At 35.8% G+C, this 21,372-nt stretch overlaps 2 protein-coding genes across 2 annotated transcripts in view; both read left to right on the top strand.

Moving 5' to 3' along the window:
- The window catches only part of LOC118735597 (cardioacceleratory peptide receptor), a 170,288-nt gene that overhangs the window by 76,682 nt on the left and 72,234 nt on the right, over positions 1 to 21,372 (top strand). The gene's annotated exons all lie outside the window — the stretch shown is intronic.
- LOC118735618 (superoxide dismutase [Cu-Zn]) lies at positions 3,974 to 5,205 on the top strand. Its single transcript, XM_036465475.1, has 3 exons — positions 3,974 to 4,319; positions 4,376 to 4,594; positions 4,808 to 5,205. Exons 1-3 carry the CDS (start codon positions 4,065 to 4,067, stop codon positions 5,105 to 5,107), a joined length of 774 nt encoding a protein of 257 aa, XP_036321368.1. The 5' UTR covers positions 3,974 to 4,064; the 3' UTR covers positions 5,108 to 5,205.

The following is a 21,372-nucleotide window of genomic DNA, read 5'->3' as shown; positions in this document are numbered from 1 at the left end:
GATAATGAGTGAAAACAGCGCGAAATTTCATGGTCCTAGCAACATAAATGGATGAATTATAACGAAAAATCTCATATCTGAACAATCAGTTGTATGGGAGCTATAGGTTATAGTTATCCGATCTTTTTAATTTTCACTGTAAGTTTTCTGTTGATAATTATTGAAAACAGTGCGGAATTTCCTGTTCCCAGCTATATAAATGGAAGAGTTATAACGAAAAATTTTATATCTGAACAATCAGTTGTATGGGTGCTATAGGTTATAGTGACCCGATCTTTGTAATTTTCACTGTAAGTATTCTGTTGATAATGGGTGCAAGTATTGCAAAATTTCATGTTCGTAGCTGCATAAATGGAGAAGTTATAACGAAAAACCTCATATCTGAACAATCAGTTGTATGGGAGCTATATGTTATAGTGGTCCGATTCTTCCGGTTCCGACAAATGATTAATATATTATAAAAATACACCCACCTACCAAATTTGATCCGGATATCTCGAAAACTGAGAGACTAGATTGCATACAAAGAGACGGACAGACAGACAGACGGACAGGCGGACAGACGGACAGACGGACATGGATAAATCAACTCAGCTCGACGTTCTGATCATTTAAGTATACATTTTAATGGGTCTATCTCTTCTTATTCTGGTACTTACAAACATCGGACCAAAGTTATAATTACATTTCATGCTCATGAAAGGTATAAAAATAATAAAGAAAATTCCGACTTGTAAATTTGTACAGCTTTGTACATTTTGGCAATCATAGAGTAATGTTGTCTACAAATTTTGATCGAGAATGAGTTCAGCTCAATAACAACTTTCCAAACAACATCACTCTGAAACTGTGAAAATGTAAAAATCTGAACAAATATACAAATCGTGTGATCCCTGCTTAACGTCAATTTTGCGAGAAAATTTCACTTTTGAAATTTTTATCAGTGTTAACGAATATTACTAGCGTTAACTTCGAACTTCCATAAGTCTTTCTGGTGTCTGTACTTAGTGTATTTAGGGGTAATATTAACTAATACTGTTAATTTTTAAGTAAAAAATTTAGTTTTTCAAAATAACTAATTTTTGGGTTTTTTCTCGGGGAGCCACGCCCCCTTTTCCAATAACTACAATTTTTCTTCATGAGTATGCATTTGATTTCATGTATGTATCTCCATACCATGTTCGAGTACTCTAGCATGAACACTTCCAGAGAAGACGATCTGTTATAATGAGAAGACGAGCACATTCGCGAAGACGAATACTAGAACGGGGTCTTAAGCTAATATTAAAGGTGGATTCACTGTACTTGCTCTTAAACATTTGATATTATTGCCTACATACGAAAATATGATTTTGAGAGGAAATAACAAATTCGTTTCGACAACAAATGCATCAAAAACAGAAAGTCGTTCGGACAGAAAATCAAAATCAATTTTATTCGAACAAAGAGAATATGAGAATATGAGAGTATTCAGCACATTCTTGTTGCGCGCTCAGCGAGACAAAGTGCGAAAAGAACGAGTAAAACTACGAACAAATTGCGTCGAAAGAACGGTGAAGCCGCCTTATAAGTAATACAAATTTCCGTAGTATGAAGCGAAATAAAAATTAATCGAAGTAATGAAAAATGGCGCTGGGGAAATTATAACTCACAGAAAATACTTATCATGACATATATTTATTAAGTTTAGCGGTTGTGGCTCCGACACAGCCCACGGGCCAAGATAAAGTCGCTGGACTGATTTTATTTTTTTTTTCAGGCAGTGGCAAACCTTCGAGTCAGTGGCGGATCCAGCGGGGGGGTGGGGGGGGTTTGGGGGTTGTGGTTTGGATGTTAAGCTACGTGTCAGTCAGTGGCGGACCCACGGAAGGTGTTTTAATACGGCGCATATATATTAAAACACCACCCGTGGATCCGCCACTGACTGGAACGTAGTTTGGCCCCCAAACCCCCCGCTGGACCCGTCACTGCTCCGAGTATATCGCTGCCATGAAAGGCTTCTCATAAAATATATTTGCCGTTCGACGTCGGCGTAAAACTGTAGATCACTTTTTATGTTGTTTCGTACCCAAGTGTATGTATGAGCCAGATATAAATTCCTAATTCAGTCAAGTTCTGATGTAGGGCGTTCTTGAAAAGTTTGCTGAGAGATGGCGCCGAGATAGGACGTTCGTCCACTCATTTTGAAATACATACAATATATATTGTCTAAACAAACTTTAACACTTCAATGTTTTTGCACAATCGTATCTGTGCAAATCTTGCAAGCGTTGCGTGTAAAATGAGCAATGACCCATTCACCAAGCATGGTGCACAACACTTCTGCAACCATTAGTCGCTAAAATATGTGCATACATTTCTATCTGTGTATAAATATGTACATTAAGACGTTGGTAACACGACATATAAAAGAAAAAAAGTTTATCGTGTGTCAGTTTTATTTAAACACTTATGCTAAAACCCCTAAATTCCGCCAAATCGTGTTTTTTGCTATAACTTACTTATTTGGTATCAGATTTCAAAATCTTTATATCGCCGAAAAGGTCTCGCTCTATAATTAGCCATTAATCAATTTCGGGTTTAAACCCGTTTTGATTTATACCTTTACTAATTTAAAAAAAAAAATCTAGGGATAGTATTTCCCAAATGAGTGAAAGTATAAATCAAAACGGTTTTTGAACCATAATTTTTTAATGGCAAATTATTTTCCTGAGCGAGGCCTTCTCAGCGCACAGTGCGGCCGAATTCTAAAAATTCGAGAAAACAAAGTTTCTAGATAGGCCTTTTTTGACATTGAGTTGGCTAAAGGAATTACCTAAGAAGCGAAAACTGTTCACTGTAACGACCTGTACGCTAAGTCCCCTCTTTATATTCATTTGTAGTGGGACCTTCTCCCAAACACAACAATATTGTAATAAAAAGCGAGAAGTTATTAACGTATAAAAGTAGTTAAAGAATAGGAAAGCAAACAAAACCAAATGGATTCCACGTCTGAAGATTAGTAAAATACGTTAAAAAATTTGAGAAACCAATTACTGTAACAGAAATTTTTAGGAAATTAAAATGTAAAGGTATTTTTTTCGTTTATTTGTGAACAAAATTTTAGTTGTTAAATGCAACAGTAACAACACGCTGTCGGATGCTGCCTTTAAAACCTATTGGAGTTTGCGTAGAAAAGTATTAGCTACAGAATAAACCAAAACTCAGATGCTCATTTCTGCTCCTTATATATTTTATATGCATATTCACCAGTATGTAAAAATTTCGAGCTTTGTAATTAGATTTCACGGAAATATTTTTCGTATGCAGTTTCGTGACGCATTTAATTTAAGTACAACAAAAAAAAATCTCAAAAATCAACGGTAAGTCCTAGCTACTCCAAACTTGCACTTTGTGACACTAAAATTGAGTGGGTTATAAAACTGCGTACTCGAAATCTTTCTAGGAATTATAATTAAAAAGCCCGAAATTTACCAGACGCCTTCCTGGATCCGCCATTTCGAATTTTGAAATTCTGACAGCGGATTCGTAGTTAGCAACCTCGAAAACCCCCTAGTACGAAATTTCGAATAATTTCTTTAAACCTTCGAATTTTGGCCGCACTTTTGAATTTCGGCCGCACTGTGTGGCGGCAAAAATCGGATATCAAATAAGAAAGTTATAGCAAAACACGCGATTTAGTGGTTTCTAGCGGGAGTCTAAAAAAAAATGTGTACACTCAAAATTATTTCTCGAATAAGTATTCAAATAAAACTTACACAGGCTAAACTTTTTTTCGTGATACGCGTTAATGTACAAACATATCTGCTATGGTCATATGCACGCGTTCGTAGTTAGTATTAATATACTTATTTAGCGAAATGGCTATGTTAAAATGACAGAGTATGAAGGCGAGTACCCTCCAGCTGCAATTAACTCAATCGAATAGCATGAAAACCGTGTCGAAGTCATCATCATTGAGTGCAGCTAGTTACAAGTTAACTTGTGTCAATTCAGTTGCTGGACGGCAATTCGTCACGCTGGTTATTAGAACGCTTGTCAAATTCAATAAATTTTTGTATAAAATGGGAAATATTATTCGACTGCTTTGGCGCATGTTTTTAATGTCCACAATTTGCATTGGTGCTGCAGTTAAGTCGAACCAAGCGACAGAGAGCCCAGCGCGACCCATCGCCAACGGTTCTCACTCCGTCAAAGAGGCTGCAGATGTGGTGCGGGTGGTATCTGGTACGCAAGTAAAGCGTTTCGAGCGAATGACTGTTCCTTTGGGTGGCCAGGTCATCCAACATCCAATTTATTTCGGTTACAATTTTGCCAGCGTGAGTACTGCTATTGAAAGAAATATTCGAAAAGCCCTTGACTGATCTCTTTGCAGGTTGTGCCGAATTGGCAAGCGTCCGCAAAAATTGTAGGAGATGGCGAGTCCGCCGCTAACGGAGTGATTACATTCCAACAGATACCCTACAATAATGATATCAGGGTGACAATCAACGTAACTGGATTGCCACCAGGCAAGCATGCTGTACACATACACGTTTACGGAGACATCAGCGATGGCTGCAAGTCCACTGGTGGGCAATTTCCCAACAACTTTGTAAGTAACAAACAGGCATGCACATACAAATCTTTAAATATTAGCGTAGAACGAATAAAATGAGTGAGAACTGCCCACTCTGGTGTACATATGAGGACACATATACACATGCACAAACCTATATACATACATACGCCTTATTTATAAATGCATACTAAGCACATCAAAATTCGGATTATTTTGATCAATTTCACAATTTCTCCTAACTTATAGATCGGTAATGTTGACACAAAAGACGATGGCAGTATATCAGCTAGTTTTCGCAGTGTATATTTAAATTTATTCGGCATTAATGGAATAGTTGGACGCTCGATAGTTATTCATGAGAAGCCCATCGACCTAAATACGGCACTCAATGCCGAAGTGTTTTCCAGTTCACTCCAAGCAATGCCAGATGCCTTGGCTTATCAGAATGAGGAAAACTCTGTGGGTCCGGCCATTGCTTGCGGCATTATCAGTATTACCAGTACAATGGCACCGACGACGACACCTTCTATGGCTCCGCAGATGTAAGGAAAATGTCCACATATTACAACCATAAGCAAGAACGAGAGAATACAAGATTGCGCCAATCGAGCTGAGAACAACTGGGTGTGACGTCACATTATTAGCTCTGGGCCCAATTGCACCAATGACTTATCATTTATCACTTTACAACTTTTAGATAAGCCTTTTTATTGAAAAGTAAAGTTGATAAGTGTTGCACTTTTTACTTATTATAAAAAACTTATCAATTTAAAAAAAAATTAATAACTGGCATGTTTTTTGGATAAGTCGATTTGATAACCATTGCACAGCCAATTTCTTTTGCTTTTCAAATAGAGAACTTTTCCAATAATGTGCTTAGCTAAAATGATTACCGTTTCTCAATGGAAAACGAAAGCTTAGCAAACCCATGTGCGATTTGATAAACATTTTCAATTTATCTTTTTTTTCTTACTATGTCGCGCGCACAAAGCACAGCCAATATATTAGCTGTCTTAAAAATTATTAAGGAAAAAAGCAAGTCCGTATTGACTATGTATGTTTACATAAATAATTAAATTTTTCTAAATTAAGGATTATTTATTTGGATCTTTCCAAAATAACTCAGTAACAAAAACATAAAAACCACATTGCATTAATTAAATGATTTCCGTACCGGTTAACAAATCATAGTTCCATCAATGCTCCCTGCGTCTTAAGGAAATTCACCAATGTTGAAAAATTTTCGTAAATTCCCGCCAACAAATAGTTTCATCCATCAATTTGTTTATCAGGGCATTTGCCACTCGATGGATTATTGTACATACCGCTAATTTGTGAACCCCATGCATTTGACCAATTCCATGATGTTGGCTACCATTACCTAATTAGTGCAGAGTCAATAATAATTGCTGTAGCGGACTTAAGCCATTATTACACCCACTGTTATATTGTAGGTCCGCTCCAATTTTTAATAAAATTTCTTCAATTTGGCTACGAGATAGCCGAAATTTTTCTACTACATCAAAATCTATACTGTAGCTGATTTTTTCTTTTATGACACGCTTTTTATTATTTGCAGATTTTCCTCCTCTAATAAATTTAATAGTTCGAATCGAAGCCTTTTTTGTGTCAATATTTTATCGAATCATGTGTTAGAGCTTAAGTTTTAGATTGTTAAGGTATAGTTGTATTATCCTTTTACAATAAATAAATAAATAAATTCATTCATTAAATTCAGACTGAATAAATGTAACTTATCACTTGTATGATAGGTAAAATTACTTTTAGCAAAATAATGCTAAAGTTAGCAAAATGAAAGATGATAAGTGATATATACAAATTTTTGGTGCAACGAAATGCTAATAAATTTTGATAATTTGCATAACTTATCACTTATCCGCTAAAGCCTTTTCGCCAAGCATTTCAAATTTTGGTGCAACGCTTATCTATGATTTTGAGTGATATTTTACTTATCAACACTCATTTGAGTGACTTTTCCTTATCATGTTGGTAAAACACAAAACTTTGCGTAAGTTCGATAATCTGCTAAAATGCTAATGATAATTCGTTGGTGCAATAGGGCCCTGATCCAATACTTTTCGTGTAAAATCCTGTAAAAATCTCAAACAGCAAAATTACTCTCTGAAGTGAGAGTAAAAAGTGAGTAACAACAAAAAGCACGGGAACAAAAACAGCATTTTTCCTGTAAAAACGTCAACCAGTGATCGTTTGACAATTTTCATGATTTTACCGGAAGAAAAAGTTCGGATAAAATTTTGCAACTTCATGCTCTACACAACTCTCCGAAAATCGCTCTCATTTACAGGATTTTGGAGGAACTTGGAGTATGGGATCATTATTCCTGTGACTTCCTGCAAATTCGTGTAAAAACCTGTAAGTTCATGGATCAGAGCTATTATGAGAATAAGAGTGTAAAGAATACATTTGAAGAAGAAGAGGAAGAAACGAAAAAGTGGTGCGAAATAGTGATGTAAAACTAGGTTGAATTGTACTTAGCCTTCAGCTTCTTAAATTTGAACGTACATTCGGTACAATCGCATTATTTTAGGTACATTTGGAACGTAGTAAAATATTGTTTCATAAAAGTACATTTTTACTGTTTAGGTACGTGTGTCTACTTTAAGGTACAACTTTTCGGCAATTAGGTACAATATGAATATTTAATATTCATCACTAACAGGTCCATTCTACACGTTACCGAAGATTTTGTAACCGGAAAATTTTATTACCAAAAAATGTCCCCAGTTCTTGTCACCGCGATTCTAGGAATGTTGGTAATGCAGTTAAAATATTCAGCAATTCAGCTATGAAGAATTGTGCAAATTCTGGCATTGCATATTTCACGGGGTAATACTTTGTTACCAGCTTATGAGATGGTAAAAAAATTTACTGGTTACAAGAGTACTCAGAATGCGAAAAGGGTTTAAAAATTGACAGACACTTTAATTACCGGTTACAAACTTTTTATTACCAGCGCAGAATAGACCTGTAAAGCGAAGAAATAATAATGTGACGTCAGCGAAAGGCTGGATGCTGTCAAGTCGAGAAAGAGGGGATTAGCGGTCCGCAGAAGGCGCAACCTTTGTTCTGCTGCATCATAAAGATAGTTGCTTTGTAACTATGTCAAAAATTGTATTAAAACTGAGAGCATTGTAGTTCTAGGTAGGTGATTCGTAATAAAAGTAGCGCAAATGTAATACTGGGTAGGGCAATTGCATTTTAAGAGGATCAATATGTCAGTTTTTTTTTTGGTTTTGATTTGTGACTCAAAAAGGATCCATTTGGTTTCAACGATATGGAGAAATGTTGAATGTAAATAGGCATTTGCATATGTTTGGTCCTTATTAGTAACTGGTTACAAGAATTTAGGTCTAGCTCATTCAGTACTTTTAGTCTAACCCGATATCCTACAGGGTATCTACGGTTGATGTACATACGTATGTATGTGTTCCAAATAAAGCAGCATTTTTTTAATTTATGTATTATGATTATTTTAAATTTGTATACAATTGGTTATATATACTTAAGTATTTATGCATAACATTTTGAATAAAATATAGAATTTACTTAACTTACCTTTTCCCTAGCAAAGATGTCTCCTATAACTAAGTAATTTCGGTTTTATGATTTCAATTAACACATTTGAAACGGCAAATCACACAACGGGGCTAGAGGCGCTCCATTTCTGATATTAGAGCGCTACATAATCATACATATAAGATGTTTCCACCCGCTTTCAAAGTAATGTGATGAATAAGAGTTGATTTAACTTTTTTATAGGCTAACTTTTCTATTATATCAACTCTTATTCATCACATTATTTTGAAAGCGGGGGAAACATCTTATATGTATGTATCTAGTGTTCGTCCGATACCACCATGTACTCGATGCCTGAACTCATTAAAAGTATCGAAGAGAATACTCGATTCTACTTGTACTAGAAAGTACTCACACAAGAAATTTTAATTACTTACAATACTTATAATGACATACAGTGGAGAAAGGCTTATGAAGAGCTGAAAATGCCTTTTCATATCCTTCAATTTTGAAATGGGGTTACTTGGAAGTGCTGAGAAAGCTCATTGTTAAAATTTCTTTGATTCTTCGCTTTCTAAAGGATCTATAGATGACGCTTCCGCAAATCATAGGCTGGCTCCACATCCTCCTCTAAATTGATTCGATTTTCGTTCTCCACCTTCGTTAGTTTTAACCCTAGCGAAATCGAGCGGTTCACATCATGAATCATCAAAAACTACAACACAGATCTATTTTCAATTGATTTAAGTCGATTTAGAAAACAAGTAAATACTTGCACTTTGTACTCGATACCCATGAAGTACTTGTACACGCATATCGAAGTACAAAAAATACTCGGTACTTGGTAGATGCACTCGAGTATATACTTCTAAGTACTGGTATCGGAACATCACTATATATATATCTTATCGACTTGAGCCTAATTCAGTATCACGAACGATAGGCAACAAAAACAATTTGCCTGCAGAGGAATGCTTCAAAAATTAGTCCGGCGGCATCATTCTAGCCGGTTTAAATGCAACGGAGACCATTGCAACGTAATATATGAAAAGCAAGACGAAGACGACCGATAGAGTAATAAAATTGCAATCAGCGAGCATTCACCACCATCCAGACTGGACCAGGTTTTAAGCTCCTTTTCGAGGTATAAGTTACGGGGTTGGGCTGCATTTTTCTGGTGGTGTTGCCGAAGGCTTCACAAAATCTGTGAAGGCTGTTTAAGACTGATCTACGTTTCAACGTCTTGGAGGACTGCGAGGGATTTCCACTTACCAAAAATGATCAGAAGTGGACAGTGAAAAACGGGAAAGCCTAATTAAATTTCAATAATTCAGAATCGCTAGTTTATTAATTTTTTTAATCTAATCTATGAATGGAACACCTAGTGTATTAAATATAGTTTTTACATCTTTCCGAGAACTACCGCTACATGGTAAGCAGCGGTGGTTTTACCCCTAGTTCAAACATCTCTGATAGAACGTTCAGCTAAACAATATGAGATCAGCTTATATAGTTATTTATATGTGGGCTGTATCACGCCCATTTTCCAAAATTCCCTAATAATATTATTTCTTTTCAAGGGATTTTTGTTAGTACCAATGTTAAGCAAATAAGCGTTCTCAAATTTCCGAAATATCGAAGTTTTAAACATTTCTGAAATTTACCGTTATATGAAAAGGGGGCGATTTCAATACTTGTTTGCTTTTATGTAGGAAGCACAATAATCATACCGAGTTTGGTAAAAATTGATCGAACAATTACCGAGATATACATATGTGGTCAAAAGTGGGCGGTGCCACGTCCATTCTCCAAAATTTTATTTAAGCGTATTTTTTGCTAACGAATTGTTGCAAACTTCAATTTTGAATAGATTAGCTTCAGTATTTACCGATTTATCGAAAATTTCGTAGTTTTCCAAATTACCGTTATATGGGACGTGGGCGTGGTTATTGTCCGATTTTAAAATTTTTCCGCCGTTTGGTATATTTTACCAAGACCAGCAAATGTGCCAAGTTTGGGAGAAATTGATGGAGCGGTTACTAAGTTATACACATGTAATCATAAGTAGGCGTGGCTATGCCCATTTTCAAAAAATCTATAAAATTCTTACTTTTCGTCTAAAAATTATTGCAAATATCAATTTTGAGTGAATAATATTCAGTAGATACTAAAATATCGCAGTTTTCGCATTTCTGAAAACTACCATTATATGGGAGGTGGGCGTGGTTATTGCTCGATTTTGCCCATTTTCAATACCATTCGTCCTACGCCCGAAAGAAGTACAATTTTTACTCGAGTTATCGTGTGCACAGACGGACGGACGGGCAGACAGTCACCGATTAAACGATTTCTCTTTTCATTCATGATCATTTATGTATACATTTGTCTATATCTACATCGATGTTATGTGAACAAAGTTATAATACTCTTGTGCACAAGTGTGCTCGGGTATAAAAATCATTAGCGGCTAAACACATTCGGTAAAGGAAATGCAGCATGCAATCTTCACGTTTGCGCATTGGTGTTTTAGCTAGCATTGAGATCACAACGAGCGGGTATTGTTTCTGATTGGATAAAACACTGCAGTAACTCCTATTTGGTATGAACTATTTTCTTTTAAAAAGTAGCCAAAAGTAGTCAAAAGACCTAGAGATATGCCCATATTTGTCGCAGTAAGCAGAAAGTGTGTGTCTGAGACAATCACTATGGGAGAAACAGTTAATACAAAGTTCGGAACTGGTCCAATCCTAAGCTGGTTGAGGATGACCCTCCAGCCAGAGCAGCTCTGGATTTACGAGCCAAGGCACACCGGCGTTGCAGGCAAAGAGGGGGCCGAAAGACCTACAAAGGAAGACGCTCTGTTGAAAACTATGCTGATAGAGGAAGTTCAGATTTATATCCAAGCGAGTAAACAGTAGATTGGCCTTTCCATGATCCAGGAGGCGCAGAAAGTTTTGATCAAAACGCAAGGTTTCAAGGTGTCCAGGATTATATACAGAGCGTATGAAATTACGCTCAGAAATATTCGCCCATCCCTCAAGAGGTAGGCTGTTAAGCTACTGGTGGGTGTTCTAATGAAGAATTGCCGGCTGGCAACGCACGTCTTTAATTGGTTCTGATCAATGATAAGGTACATATTTAGCAGATGCAGAACACAAGAGGAGGCAGTGGAGCATATTCTCTGCAACTGTTCTGTCCTAGGTGTCCCAGTTTGCTAAAAGGACTGCGATGTTCTTCAACATTGTTCCTGGTGCTCAGTGATTAGCTCTCTGATATGGTTGTAGATTATTTGGCAACTACATATTTCTACGGTAAGAAAGAAATAAACTTATCTACTGAATTGAAACGAAGTATGTTAATAAAATTTATGGCGCATAAAGCCCCGTAGTAAGGCGATAATTCCCAGCATTTTTTGCTTTGAAGAAATTCGTTACACACCTTTTAATTTGGTGGTCGATTAGCAACTGACTTGTAGCTTTGAATTCGTATGTTCTATTTCGGACGATGGGAAGGGGCAAGGGTTTGAATAGCCAAAACAATTAGATGCTACGTCCCTGCCATTGCAGCATGAAATTTGTGCACAGTATGGAACATAACTCGTACAATAATTATTTTTCCACCATATTTCGGAAACCTTTATTTGAGAATGACAGCCTTCTTCTCGGTTGGCCTCTTCATTGGTGCGCATGCCAAGCTTTTTTTGAGCTTTCAATATTTACACATCGTAACAGCTTTTTTGGCCAACCCTTAATTAAACTTTTGCACAGAAATGAAGCAATTTTAGTGCACCTAACCAACGAATGATAAGGACTCCAACTGTAGCATGATGCTCCCAGCATCATCTAGAGGCATTTGCCAGCTTCCTGTGTGTGTAAAATTTTGCGGGTAAAACCGGTTTCGCTGGATGAAGAAATCTCATTTTAGCGACTAAACATGTGCAAACCAAAGCTTACAGCTAAACTTTTCACAAGTGAAAAAATTCAACTTCTTAGGCGGATGTTCCTGTAAACATTTTTATTGTGGTCTTACGTAATTTGGATGAAATCATATTGCGCGGTGTTTATTGGCCAAGTTTGCAGCGAGTTGCTAGTGAAGCATTTATTTACTCAAAATTTTAGGAGAAATTGAAAAGGTTAGCACAATTTTCGTCAGTTAGCTAAGCTCACTTCAATGAATGAGCTGGCATCACTGAGCTACATATTTATTATGTGTAAAAAATTTAGTGTTTCCCATTTTGCAACTGTGGCAGCACATCCACCTTTTAGGACTTATGATTGGCAGCACTTGCGCGAACCCCAAATTTTGACAACTAAAGAATTGTCATGGTCGCCGAACGCACTAACCCTACGGTCACACGTACAATCAACTAGCTGCAATAAGGAAACTCGCATTAAAAATAAAATGACGTTTAACACACTCCAAATTTGGTTTGTGCCTTATATTATAATTTTTTCACAATGCCCCATTTGCGCGACTCTTTTTAACCCGCTCGTAGTGTGTACACGGAAGCGAAAAGTGGACGATTTTTGGAGAAAATGATACTATGATAAGGCTAAATGTAAATTGTATATTTTGATAATTTAGAAATGCGTACATAGGGCGTGTCTACGTACATCTTTTGAAAGGCCAAAAGTGTTAATTTTACCAAAAACGCTAGATGGCTGGCCAGAAAATCTTTCGGTTTCTGTCGATGCGGGTATCAATTTTATTCTAATTTTTTCGAACGTCCATCTATACCCACATAATTTCAGTAAAAATTTACATTTATATGAAGCTTGGATAATACATTGTTCTGTTGCTTAGGCCGGATGGTATTTCGAAAATTGGATAATAACCATGTCAACCTGTCATGTAACGGTAACTCTTATAAATACCAAAACTCTGATAGCTATCTACATATATGCATTCTTCTTCTTATTTGGCTCTGTAAGCGCCTAGGCGATTTTGGTCGAGTTCAACAAAGCACGCCAGTCGTTTCTCTTCTGTGCCAACTGACCCCAATCGGAAATGCCAAGTGAAGCCCAGTCCTTCTCCACCTGGTCTTTCCATCGCAGTGGGAGCCTCCCTCTTCCCCTGCTACCACGAGCGGATGCCGAGTTGAATGCTTTCAGAGCTGGAGCGTCGGTGTCCATTCGAACGACCGCTGTATTTCAATCCGCTGCCATGCATTAGGTTGGTCCTTAAAATCAAATGAACTATTTTTTCAGTCTCATCCCTTCAATCGGGCTTTGACCCCTTAACCGTCTCCAATCGGGACCAAAATTTATATGTGATATCTATCGACGTAGTAGCTGAAGCTTAAGGAATCTGATGTAAAAATTTTCTCTCTACATTTAAGGACCACCCTAATATGCACATATGAAAAAAAAAACAACTAATACGAGTGAATAAAGTTCGGATTTTTTACTTGTTTTGTTCTATGTTCGTTGCCCACGGCTTCAAGCTCAATAAAAATTGTTGAGTATAAAAAATTATCATCAGAAAATATTAAAAGTCTTCGAATTATAGATTTTCCTTAAATTTTAATTCCTGCAAAGCATATTACAAGTTGGGCATAATTTTCCAATTACTTTTCTAAACTAGTTTCAATTGATCTAACAAACCCACGGTAATGAACCACAATTGACCTCTTTTCCGACGGCTATTACAGAAAACTACTCTTGGTTGTTTTTTTTAATAGGGGTCTGATTTGTTGCTAATGCTAGCCCAGTGACCCTTAAAATAGATATTTATGAAAACGTGCGCACTTGTGCAAACATATACAAACTGCATGTGTACATACATACATATGCACATGTGTGTGTGTGTGTGTGTGTGTACATACATATATTCCACCCCACCACAATCAGGGATTTTCTCCGATTGATGTAGAGATTAGCGCTTAGAAACTAATTTGTACCTACAAAAACTGTTCCAATTAGTTGTCGATTTGTTAATCGATAGTAATTAAATTTAATTTCGGTAAAGGCATCGCCGTTTACCCGGGCCGGAGCTGCAAAAGTTTTGAGTTGGCGTTGTAGGTGGACACCATATAACACACTTGTATTTTCAGCCATTGTTCGCCATGCTTTGAAAACAAAAGAGCTTTCTTAAAAAAGCAAAAGTCTTCGCCTCTGTGTCCACGCACGAAGCTCAACCGCTCCTTCATGTAGGCTACGTAAGCTAGATGTACCAAGAGAACAACAGAGAATCTCAGAGCGAAATGGAGCACACATTTCCAAGGAGAGAAGCTTTGCGCATCTCCGAATGTAGGACAAATGAGGGTAAGGCTATGCGCGAAAATTCCTGCACCTTTAGACTGAGCGCAGTTATAAAAGGCAGTTGGTTCTCCTGGGCATGGGAATGCCTTCCAGGCTAATATTGAAAATTTTAGTACACAACCCAGGTTACTCTGGTCTCTTTAGGAGGAGTATCTTTTCTTCTTCTTCTTCCAATATTTAAAATGCACTCTCACTCCATTAACCTAGAACAACTGAGTTTGCGTATTCGCGTATTCCTTGCACGCGGCTGCCAAGTTTTTATAACAAATTTATATTTTCGACGGGAATGTCCCTTAATCGCTTTAAAGTGGTGGCTGCCGTGTCAGGAATTAATATTCGTTCGCAACCACAAATTTTTCATGTGCAGCTAAGAAGTGTGCATCTATGTACATATGTATGTATGTATGTAATTTTGATCAAGTGTAGTGTGCCGGCCGCTTGTTTGGTTTTAAAGGAGCTAATAAACAATAAAACGTTTCTACTATTTTATACTCTACGCAAATAACTTCGTCAGAGTCCGGGGAAAAACAACAACAATTTATTCGACATATCGTCACCATAATTCACAAAGGCCCTAACCAACACTTTTTTTTTGTAGGATATATTAAAGTACACCTTCATTAAAATTTTAAAGTGTTTGTACCAAAAAAAAAACAACGGAGTTATACCACTTTTTAAAACGCCCTATACGTATGCATGATTGATTTTTATAATATTTTTTGCTTCTCCTGTAAAGTAAAAAAAATGTGTTGGTTAGGGCCTTTGTGAATTAAGGCAACGATATTTTTCCATTAGCTGCACAAATTACTTTCGGTGCTATAGAATTTCTTAATGCCAAATCTAAGCCATTGTAAGTAATATTTAAGGCCACATATGCTCTGTCTCCTTGGGCAATGACAGGGATCCGGACAAAACATTTACACGCAAATGCAACACCCTCGCTATGATCCTGATAGAGATCTGATTCAATTTATGATCCGCTGTGTTTGCGCACGGTTTGTTAGCACTGACAAAAGAATTTATATACAAACAGATATTCAGCCATTTGTTTCTCTTAACTTGATTCAAATAAATCGCCTTTATGTTAAATATTTATTTACATAGGTGAATATTAAGTATTTCGTTACTGTACTTTACCGCATTTAGTGAGTTCATTTTTAAAATTTCGTCTTCCTCGTGCTAGTAGTATAAAATCGATGGTACTAACCCCAATAAGAATGATCCAGATGTTTTGCGTGAGAAATGATCGTATAACTGAGCTGAGTATCCCAAGGAAACACAACTACAGACGTCATTATTGAGGTAAAATAGTATTTGTGCCAAATCTCCTTGAAAATACAATGAGTGCTGCTTTGGTGATAATTTATATAAGCTTTAATTTATTTCAGTTTTCTCAATGCCAAATTATATTTTTAAAAGAATGACTATCGGATTTATCTAGAGCTGTAAATGCTTCACTAACTTGTTATCACTAAATACAAACAGAGCCTTTTAACTTTCCTTACAAAAATACATACATACATATCTACATAAATACATATGTTTTATTTATGTATATATAATTTAAAATTCACAAACAAAATCTGGTTGTCCGTTTTAAATTTACTGTATGCATAAGTATTAAGGGTTGTCTGCAGCTCTCAATAAAAACAAAAAAAATCATATAAAGTTACGTACAAGAAATGGGAATGAATTTCTTTCCGCATACAGCTCTCAATAAAATAAACACTGGTATATTTGTGTGTTGGTATCTGTTGATTTTTCCGACCGGGTGGTAAGATAATTTATTTTGGAACGAATTTCCGTTATCCCTTGTCCAGCTTGGTTTGCAGAATTTCGTTCCAAAATAAATCACTCGTATACTTATTTCTTTAAGGCCCACTTGCAGAACAGCTGGTTATCTATTTAACTCGAAGTTTACCGGGTAATCTGATAAATTGGCTGGCACAATCAATGGTTAGGAATAAAATTAGAGTTAAATCGATTAATATTTACCCCAGCAACTTTCGAAGGTTAACTTGTCAACTCTACATATGTCAACTCTGTCAGTAACAAGAATAAAAAACCAATGATAGATTTCGAAAATTTTAAAAAATATTTTTGAACACGTACGTATATACATACATCATCATCATCATCAAATCATTCTTAGGTTAATTTGGTATTCAAAAATTCTTCGTAATTGCAGTAGATATTGGGGGTTGTTCACACCCTCCTTTTATCAGATTATTAACTCAGAGATTATTATTGTCGAGTGTATTTACTCTTTTAAATTTAATAAAAAATAAAACCACATAACCGACATCCTCACAGCCAGACCGATGTGAACATCGCCATTTTTTCTGTTATAAAGGGAAATTTTAGAGATTTTTCCAACTAGTGCCATAAAAGCCTACCCAAATGCTTTTGTGTGGGCGGACGGCTAGAGCTTCTGCAGGAAGTTTATAATCCTCGGTGGCTGGAATAGAAACTAAATTTTTAAAATTTGTGGCTTGCGCTTTACCATTTCCCTTTTGGTAGGTACAAAAGCAAATGATACTGATTTCAGCCATCATTGCTATTTTCGCATTACACATCTAAAAAAAACTGTTATGAAATAAATTGATAACCTAATTCTGGTGCAATAATTTTAGTTTTATGAATAGGCTAACAAATAATATATTTGGCGAAATACACTTTTTTTTTAATATTCCTTTAGGTTTGATCTTCGGTACACCTACTCAACAAAATTTTTAGCCGAATCCTAGAAATATCTTATCTTGAGGACAGTCCTGTATGAATTTTCCATTGAAAATTATGCTTTACATACACAAATGAGTTTCGATTATTTTTAATTTGTACATCATTAAGGATTTGCGTAATTATGAAAATTTTAAGGATTTCAAAATCACATAATTCTTATTATCATCCTTTCTGGAAACAAATAGCTATTAGATAGTACTCGTAGCAAAGGGAGGATCCAAATTTAGTGTGGTTTTCAATGTTCATACATACAATTGTGTGTATGTAGTAGCGCGTAAATACTAAAGAGGGAGTTAGTTGTTTGTTTTCTGTGTTCTGTACAATAAGAAATTATGAATTACGACCAAACTGGGATTCGTTAATTGTGGGACTGTTTGTATGTATTGTATGGATAAGAACTCTGTGGGGAAAATCTTTAGTTTTGAACTGATGCGCTTCTAGTACATTTAGAACCACTACTGGTTCGCGATAAATCTCTTTTGCATGCTAACAACTGGCGAATTTAACACGGCGATGTCATACGAATTGGAAATTGTCCCCCGCTGCATTACCTTTTCTATAGTTCAGAACCAGTCCTAAATTCGACATATGGGATCTAGTTCGCTATGCACCCCATTTTCTGTAGTTTCGAACCAGTTGTAAATGAAAAAGTAACAAGTACTATGATAGCAATCTTTAATTATTGCCAGAGAAATATATTTTTAATCTGAAATCAAATTTGTTTTAATGAAAGTAAATCAAATTTTGCATTTGAAAACACGTTTACATACCTTTGGCTGTATCTGAATTTGCAGAGTTGCTGACTGTTATTGGTTACATTCCAGAATGTCCCACAAATTTAAGTTTTGTATTACCAAACTATAAAAAAGCATCTGCGACGTGCAGACTGAAAGCGTATTTGAACGAAAAATCCGCCAAGCAAAAATCGATTTAAAGTAAACAAGACCCCCGCTGCATCTCTTTTTGCAGTAGTTTCGAACTAGTTCAAAATTCGCCAGTTGAGATCTAGTTCGTTCTGCATCCCTTTTTCTATAGCTTTGAACCAGTTCTAAATTCGTCATTTTAGATATAGATTTCTAAATTTGTCTTTTAAAAGTACCACATATCGCTGCTTTTGAACTGGTGGCGATCTAGTTACTATCCTACGTTCGTTTTTGACGATAAAGATCTAGTACGGAACTTCAAATTTGGTTCACCAGTTCGGGATTTCCCTACAGGGAATCTCTATTCCTGTATGCATGTATACTCATACAGACTAGCATAACCAGTAACAAAAGTTTATAACTATAATAACGATAATAAATGTATATTATGTACATATTTATGTAAGTATATTATTTATTACAAATACACGTAAACAGTTTTTTAAAGTGCAAAAGTGTAAGATTTCACTACTTAAAAAATTACGTTCCCTAGATAGAGACATGAGCTGCCATTGGGTGTGCCTGGGGTTCGATGCCAAGTCAGCGGATTTTTTTCTTAAATTTGTTAAGCTTTTAATTAACTAACCGAATAAATATCGAAATAAGCTGTTGCTTATTGGTTTTACTAGTACGATTTTGCTTTTCGAAACTATTAGACCAATGCTTCGTTCTTTGTAAGAATTAAGGGTAATAAAAATTCTTTGGGTTTAATTCATTTATTTTTAGAGTTGGATGGATGGACATAAATAATTTGCGTTTAATTGAGTACACTGGATAATTCACACTGGATTCTTAAAGAGATGTTCCTGTAAAGCGCTACTCGGCCCAAAACTTCCCGAAAAGGACATCAATGATGAAATTGGAATTCGTTTACAGTCCAGCAACCTCCTGATAACCGAATATTTAAATATTCTACTAGCATTAGCATTCCCACCCATGAGACAATACGTGGTAGCTCATGGCTCCCGACCTCTAACGATGACGTTTTCTCTTACGTCAACGACTGTTCGATAAAATTACAAATTAAAGTGATTCTAATTTCAACATTGGGCCGTATGAATAAAAAATAAGCAAGTGCAAGTAAAAGCTTTTTTAACGCGCCAAAGCGATATTTTAAGCGTATGTAGGACCACAATCAAAAAGTTACAACAAGGAGCGTGAAATTCAGCGTTCAAAGTTATTTTCTTAATAGTTTTCATATTTTTATGTTTATGAAATGTTTCTTATAAACTACGGGTTTTCGTCCAAATATCTGTATTTGAGCTTTCCACTTAAGTTTATGGATTGGTCTGAAATATTAGGCTTCTCTGTTTTAAGTTGGCGATACTGTTTTTACATACATACATAGGTACACACTTCATTCCAGTCACGTCAGATTAATAAAATTACACTTGACAATGAGTAATAGTTGATAGAAATCAACAATATTGCAATATTGTTGAAATTTTGCACCAAAATATGGATTTAGTAACTACATAGTATACATACTTAGTCATAAGTTCAATATTGTTTCGTCGTTTATTTTTTTGTATTTGTAAATATACAAATGTTTGTATGTATGCCAGCATTGTCTACCGAGGAAGCCATATGGGCATTGCGGAATTTCTGTGAAAATCGCTTATTTTTCGAATTCCTTTTTGTCGGGACGAAGTATTCAACCAATCGATACTGCTGTTAGAAACTAACGGCGATTCCGTTTCTACAAAAAAATTGCCCTCTTCTTAGTTATTGTGAGTAGAGGGCAAAGAGAAGATTGCATTTTTCGGTAGAAACGAAATCGGCATAAGTATTTTGCAACGAATGAAAGTAATTTGAGGTGTTAAAAAGGACTTAAATAGCGTTAAAACTGAAATGTCTTAACGAGGAAAGCCACATATTGAAAAATATTTCAAAAAAAATGTTAATTAATTATCATAGAACAAACCTTGTGTCAGGTATATGCATTGAGGTGATTCGTTATTTCGGTTTAAAAGCTATTTCAGTCCTCTTTGATATGATACCAAATTTGTTTAATTTAGATTGGCGGTTTATTTATTATCCGGAAAGGATTTTTATTGCGGAATAATATGCGCAAAAACCCTGATAGGTACATATCGCCGTTTAAAGTGCAAAACCGCGTATCAACAAAATGCAAAACCGCGTACGTGAAGTTGTAGAAATTATTTCCTAAAGCGTTAAATCACTCACATTTTAAAATGGTTCTCTTTTTTATAAAGCAATCGCGTTTCTGGATAGTATATATCAGGACGAATGGATAAGGATTGAGCCAAGAGCTTGTGTGAGCAAATCCGATTTTTGGCAGCCAATGTCAGTTACGCGGTTCTGCAGAATGACGATACGCGGTTTTGTACTTTAAACGACGATATGATCTAGCGCTGAGCGATGTTTTATTTAATTTAAATAGGCTTTTAATTCGGAGAATTTTTCGTAAGTTACGCTTTCGTTCTGCATGTGTTATGTTATGTTCTTGTTATGAGTTATGTTAAGTTATGTGCACGGTGTTATGCATTTTCCCCCATACAAAAAAAAATATTGCCGAACATACTTTGTATGAAGAAAATGTGCGTAAACGGCAGCAGAAAAATTGCCAAAAATCAACGGTCTGTCCCAGATACATGAATTTTGCACACTTTATGGTACAAAAATGTAGTGGGCTACAAAACTCTATTTCTAAATTTTTTATTTTTTTGATTCTAATTAAAAAGTTGGAAGCTTTGCTGAAACCTTGTCGAATTTGGAAAATTTTATTACAAAGCGTGAAACTTCGGATTACATAATATTTGTTAAATGGTGAGATCTACTTTTATTAAAAAGATTATCATTAAAAAAACAAAAGAAAGAAATGTTGCGTCCCTTTTAATTTTCCCGGTTCAGTGCATGAGTATTTTATATATAATTTATTTGCTAGCATTTTAGTGTTTATGTAACAGCACAGCAAAATGTAAGAATGAGGCAAGTGCTTTTGGCAGGCCGAAAAAGTTGCGGTGGTAAATTTTGCAGGAGTCCGTGAAAAGTTGTCACAATTGTGTGCGAACCGATTCAGGCAATAAATCACATGCGGTGCATTGTTGCGAAATGGTTATAAAATGTGAGTACATACTTGTAAATGCACATATCGCTGGTAAAGTATGGAAAGGGCGTAACTCACATCGTCGCTGAAATACAAAAAGCCGTAACTAACTAAAAATCCAAAATTCATCTTTTGATTGATTATGAAGCACTTCATCGAATTATAAGTCCCCACATCGTTTTATACAATAAAAATGTTTAGTTAGTTGAGGCTTTTTTGCAATTCAGCGACGATTTGAGATACGCCTTCCCATACTAT

The sequence above is a fragment of the Rhagoletis pomonella genome, unplaced genomic scaffold, assembly GCF_013731165.1.
Source record: "Rhagoletis pomonella isolate Grant_MI unplaced genomic scaffold, Rhpom_1.0 Rhpom_scaffold_00001, whole genome shotgun sequence".
Classification (NCBI taxonomy): domain Eukaryota; kingdom Metazoa; phylum Arthropoda; class Insecta; order Diptera; family Tephritidae; genus Rhagoletis; species Rhagoletis pomonella.
This window is presented reverse-complemented; position numbering and strand designations above follow the sequence as displayed.

Coding starts and splice junctions, on each gene's coding strand:
- LOC118735618 (XM_036465475.1), top strand. CDS start 4,065: ATGGGAAATATTATTCGACTGCTTTGGCGCATGTTTTTAATGTCCACA. Junction 4,320..4,375: donor TCGGTTACAATTTTGCCAGC/GTGAGTACTGCT, acceptor ATCTCTTTGCAG/GTTGTGCCGAATTGGCAAGC. Junction 4,595..4,807: donor GGCAATTTCCCAACAACTTT/GTAAGTAACAAA, acceptor CCTAACTTATAG/ATCGGTAATGTTGACACAAA.